The sequence below is a fragment of the Salvelinus namaycush genome, unplaced genomic scaffold (genome assembly GCF_016432855.1).
Source record: "Salvelinus namaycush isolate Seneca unplaced genomic scaffold, SaNama_1.0 Scaffold1210, whole genome shotgun sequence".
Classification (NCBI taxonomy): domain Eukaryota; kingdom Metazoa; phylum Chordata; class Actinopteri; order Salmoniformes; family Salmonidae; genus Salvelinus; species Salvelinus namaycush.
This window is the reverse complement of record NW_024057910.1, coordinates 29,597-35,596: the sequence shown is the minus strand read 5'-3', so window position 1 is coordinate 35,596 and position 6,000 is coordinate 29,597. Positions and strand designations below refer to the sequence as shown.

The window sequence follows — 6,000 nt, the reverse complement described above, 5'->3', positions numbered from 1 at the left end:
AAAACAAATGTAAACATTAATAAATGTGTTTTTATATCTTCCAAAACCTGTTTTACACTGAAAGAGGAGTTACAAGATGGCTGTGCAGTGGCTTCCAATCAGCAGCCCCTGCAGTCATCTAGGGTTAATGCATATCATTGGACTGTACCGAAAATATATCAGAACCTCCCTGATGTTGTCCTTTATGTTGCAGGTGTTTTGGCCTGTTTTGGCCAACGAGATTTGATCGCCACAATGCCAGATAGACTGGATGTACTGACTGGTTCCTGTATACAAATCCCATGTACATGTAATATTCTTGACAAAAATAAGTATACATTTAACAGCACAATACCAACCTTTGGAGTGTGGATTAAAGAAAGCCCAGACTTTGGTTTGCATCCGGACAATGTGATATTTAACAGTAGTGAGACGGTCAACAGATATCAAGGGAAGATAACTGGAAACATGTCCCAGAAGAACTGCACCACAGTCTTCTTCAATGTAACCACCAGTTACACTAATAAATACTTCTTCAGGATTGAGAGTCAACCATTCCGTGCAACAGACACTGAAAAGTCTGTTGATATAGTTGTCTGGGGTAAGAGACAATTTAACCGTTTACCAACTATTTTTCCCAGTTTAGATTCCTTTCATCAAGGATAAGAGTAGAACAAGTGTGCAGTTTAACTTTTAGTGTAAACTATCTTCATCTACAATGTTTTCCAGATTTGCCTTCCAGTCCCATCATTACTGTCTCAGGTGAGATGAAGGAAGGGACCCCTGTCAGTTTGAACTGCTCTGCTATCGCACCCTGTCCTGAACACCCCCCTGAACTGACATGGACTCTCCCAACACAGTTCACAACTGAGAACCAACTGCAGGAGAATCCAGACCAAACCAAATCAGTTCTCTCCACGGTGACCTTCACTCCGTCATACCTTCATCATGAGAAGAACATCACTTGTACTGCAGTCTACCCAGTAGGGGCAAGCAACAAGACAGCTGAACATAACATGATGCTTAATGTTTCATGTAAGATTTAGTCACCGGTTCCTGTAGAATAGATCATTCTATCATGTTTTCACTGATGATTGTAATAGAGTGGTTTTGATGAGACTATTCAATATACCATATCAGATACATTCTAAATGAACCCCTCTCCCTCAGTCTCTCCTAAGGACACCTCAGCCTCCATCAGTCCAGCTGATCCAGAATCAGTGGGCAGCTGTGTTAATCTGACGTGCAGCAGTACAGCCAACCCTCCTGTGACAAACTTCACCTGGTTCCAGATCAGTGGAGATAAACCAATACAGGTAGCAACTGGACTGCATTACTCCCTCAATGTGACTGCTGTTGATGGAGGACTGTACTTCTGTGAAGCAAGAAATAGTCACGGCTGTGGGAAGTCTAATGACGTGCAGCTGGCTAGTAAAGGTAAAACGGCCACGTAGGGCACAATCTTAGGTTAGATATACACTATATATACAAAAGTATGTGGACAAACATTGCTCACAGGTGTATAAAATCGAGCACAAAGCCATGCAATCTCCATAGACAAAAACATTGGCAGTAGAATAGCAACATTCACTACAGAGTATCAAACTGCCTCTGGAAACAATGGCAGCACAAGAACTCTTCGTTGGGAGCTTCGTGAAATGGGTTTCTATGGCTGTGCAGCCGCACACAAGCCTAAAATCACCTTGCACAATGGCAAGAATCGGCGTGAGTGGTGTACTCTGGAGAAGTGGAAACCCGTTCTCTGGAATGATGAATCACGCTTCACCATCTGGCAGTCCATTGGACGAATCTGGGTTTTGCCAGGAGAAAACTACCTGCCCCAATGCATAGTGCCAACTGTACTGTTTGGTGGATGAGAAATGGTCTGGAGCTGTTTTTCATGGTTCGCCTAGGCACCTTTTGTTCCAGTGAAGGGAAATCTTAATCCTACAACATACAATGACATTTTGTATTCCATATTTATACCCATGATTTTAGAATGAGATGTTCGACGAGCAGTTGTCCACATACTTTTGGTCAAGTAGTGTACTTTAGACATTTTTACGTGAGAAATGACCATAATATGTTCTGTATTTTCAGGGCCAGAGGAGCATAATAACTCAATGGTTTTTTGGGTTGCAGCAGGAACTCTGGCGGCCTTTTTGTTTATCAGCCTGATCAGTCTTTTTGTATGGTAAAAACTTTTCCTGGCATTAACGCAAAACTATATTATTTCTGCTGTGTTTGTGCTTTTGCATATGAAAACCCTCACAGTGCATTCAGAAGGCCTTTCTAAATGTCTTCCAGGAGGAGAAACTCGAGGCTTCACGATGGACTTGAAAGGACAGACAATACACAGGGACAGGTGGGAATAAGGCTCAACTTTCAAACCATCTACAAAGTGTATCTAAGGAAGAATAGAATTAATGCTGAAACTATCCAAAGCCATGAGGTTAACATCATTTTAGAGCAAGTTCAGGGGAGATGAACAAACCGAAAGCAATGCCACATCCTGTAAGAATATGGAATGAAAACAGAATAGCTGTTGGACTTTGACAGTGTTTACATTAGATTGGAGCTCATTTGTTGGCAAAATGTAACTCTTTACACCTGTCAGTTGAATTTACATTTTCATTGACATCTCCTCAGTATGTGTTGTGTAACCTGCTGACCTTAGAGTTTTACACATGACTGAGCTTAGAGCTTTACACCTGTTCCTCTCTCTGTGTTCTCTCCACAGAACTTCCCGGTTGGGACAGTGTGTGCTAACCAGGCCACAGCCGGAGAGGAACCAGAGGAACGTGCAGAAGACCAGTCTGAAGAGATCCACTACGGTGACATAGACTTCTCCAAACTACAGACCAAAGAGACCCCAGCTGCAGCCCAGGACAGGGTCCAGGGACAGGAGAGTGAGTACGCTGAAGTCAACGTGACCAGGAGAGGGGCCCAGGAACCACCTCTTAACAACCTAGATGGACTTTATGCACAAGTGAATTAAAGAGGTGCATGTTAATTTTCCAATGGGTATTAAGTGTTTTTATGTACAGTATTGTCATTGTGTATCTGTTTTCTATTGGTACTTTGTTACATTGATAATTGTGTGCTCTATGATTATCTGCATATTTGTAAAATTTGCTGGGATGAAAAGTGTTTAACTGTTACTATAGTGGTGATACGATGATGTAGGCTACTCTTTATTTTAGACCATTTATTTTTAGTGTTGAGTTCACAGAGCATCTGTTTAATGGGTTCCAGTATAGAGGAACTGCTGAGTTCAACTAGCTTACTGAAGGCAGTTTAAGTCCATATAAAGTCAATGATGACTGAGGAGAGAAGACACAGTTAGTTGGAGAGACAGTGGTCTGATACAAGACAGGAAGTTGGTGCAGGAAGTCTACATGATGGCAGAATGGTGTTAACATCTACTAGTCACTGTTTCTCTGCATGTTTTGTGCAGTTACCAGAATAACAATATTATATATTTTCAGTTTATATCTATTTAGAAGTTGTTGTGTCAGTTTTTATGCTGAATGTTAAATCAAAGAAACAATTGAGGCTGAATTTAAGGTTGTTTATTAATTGCACTGTAATTAAAACCTTTACATTAAATTTCCATTACATCTTTTGGTCTTATTGGTCCAACATTTTACTACTCATTAAAATGGATTACATTTATATGTGTCACTGGCCTACACACAATTCCCCATAATGTGGAATGATGTCTTGAATTAAAAAATGAATTAAAATATGAAACATCTTGAGTCAATAAGTATTCAACCTCTTTCTTATGACAATCATGAATAAGTACAGGAGTAAAGATTTGCTTAACAAGTCGCATAATAAATTGCATGGACTCACTGTGTCTGCAATAATAGTGACTGACTACCTCATCTCTGTACCCCACACATACAATTATCTGTAAGGTCCCTCAGTCGAGCAGTGTGTTTCAAACAGATTTAACCACAAAGACTGGGGAGGTTTTCCAATGACTCGTAAAGAGGAGCACCTATTGGTAGATGGGTAAAAAATAATAATAATTGAATATCCCTTTCATGGAAGTTATTAATTACAATTTTTAATGGCGTATCAATAAACCCAGTCACTACAAAAATACAGGCGTCCTTCCTAACTCAGTTGCCAGAGAGGAAGGAGAACGCTCAGGGATCTCACCATGAATCCACTGGTGATTTTAAAACATTTACACAGTCTAATGGCTGTGATAGCAGAAAACTTAGGATAGATCAACAATGTTGTAGTTACTCCACAATACTAACCTAAGTGACAGATTGAAAAGAAGGAAACATGCTCAGAATTAACATATTCCAAAACATGCATCCTGTTTGCAATAAGGCCCTAAAGTAAAACTGCAAGACATGTGTCAAAATAAATGTACTGTATGTCCGGAATACAAAGTGTTATGTTTGGGGCAAATCACATCACTGTGTACCACATCACTGTGTACCACATCACTGTGTACCACATCACTGTGTACCACATCACTGTGTACCACTCTTCATATTTTCAAGCATGGTGATGGCTGCACCATGTTATGGCCGTCTAGCAATGATCAACAACCAACTTGATAGGGATTTAATCATTTTTTAAAGAATAATGTAAAAAATATTGTACAATTGTCACGTTCCTGACCTGTTTTCTCTTGTTTTGTATTTATTTAGTATGGTCAGGGCGTGAGTTGGGTGGGTTGTCTATGTGTTGTTTTCTATGTTGGGGTTTTGTGCGTTCGGCCTGGTATGATTCTCAATCAGAGGCAGCTGTCAATCGTTGTCCCTGATTGAGAATCATACTTAGGCAGCCGGGGTTCACGTGTGTGTTTGTGGGTGTTTGTATTTCGTGTCAGTGTTCGTGCCACACGGGACTGTCTTTCGGTTTGATTCGCTTTTGTTTCGTGTAGTGTTCAGTTTGTTAATAAATCATGGACACTTTCCACTCTGCGTCTTGGTCCGATCCTTACACCTCCTCTTCAGACGAAGAGGAGGAAATCAGCCGTTACAACAATCCAGGAAAGCTCTTACAGACTTACCCAGAAAGACTCACAGATGTAAACACTGCCAAAAAGTGATTCTAACATTAATTCAATATTTCTGTATTTCATTTTCAATTCATCTGCAAACATTTCTAAAAACATATTTTCACTTTGTTATTAAGGGGTATTGTGTGTAGATGGGTGAGAAAATAAATATATTTAATCCATTTTAATTTCAGGCTGTAACACAACAAAATGTCTATTAAGTCAAGGGGTAAGAATACATTCTGAAGCCACTGAGTAAATCAATTTAGTTGCACCCCCTTTTGCCTTCAGAACAGCCTCAATTCATCGGGGCATGGACTCTACAAGGTGTCGAACGTGTTCCACCTGGATGATGGCCTATGTTGACTCCAATGCTTCCCACACTTGTGTCAAGTTGGCTGGATGTCCTTTGGGTGGTGGACTATTCTTGATACACATGGGAAACAGTGTTAAAAAACCCAGCAGTGTTGCAGTTCTTGAAACCAGTGCGCCTGGCACCTTCTTCCACACCTCATTCAAAGGCACTTACATTTTTTGTCTTGCCCAAAAACCCTCTAAATGGCACACATACACTTCTCAATTGTCTCAAGGCTTAAAAATCCTTCTTTAACCGGTCTCCTCCCCTTCATCTACGCTGAAGTGGATTTAACAAGTGACTTCAATAAGGGATCATAGCTTTCACTTGGATTCACATGGTCAGTCTATGTCATGGAAAGAGCAGTAAGATACAGTTGAACACTGATTCTGATCTATCACCTAATACCTACAGTACTCATAAATCCATTGACAGTGAGTGGTAGCCTGAACTGCATGCAGACACGTTGTTTATTTGAAATGTCATACATTTTACCCACATATAGGCAAAGCAGTTTCCACAACACTGAAATGAGCTTGTTAGTCCCTTTTTTGTCAGTCCCACCATATCCCCATCCCCACCATATTGAAGCATCAGCGTAGTGTTGTGTCCCATAGTCAATGCTTTCTCTCTTCTC

The 6,000-nt window shown here is 40.5% G+C and overlaps 1 protein-coding gene across 1 annotated transcript in view; it reads left to right on the top strand.

The window, feature by feature from the left end:
- Positions 1 to 234: 234 nt before the first annotated feature.
- The window catches only part of LOC120036119 (sialic acid-binding Ig-like lectin 13), a 29,708-nt gene continuing 23,942 nt past the window's right edge, over positions 235 to 6,000 (top strand). Inside the window, exons 1-5 of the mRNA XM_038982595.1 lie at positions 235 to 580; positions 709 to 1,014; positions 1,150 to 1,416; positions 2,080 to 2,168; positions 2,720 to 2,968. Of these exons, the coding sequence (XP_038838523.1) occupies positions 235 to 580; positions 709 to 1,014; positions 1,150 to 1,416; positions 2,080 to 2,168; positions 2,720 to 2,968 (1,257 nt within the window). The remainder of the gene's footprint in view (positions 581 to 708; positions 1,015 to 1,149; positions 1,417 to 2,079; positions 2,169 to 2,719; positions 2,969 to 6,000) is intronic.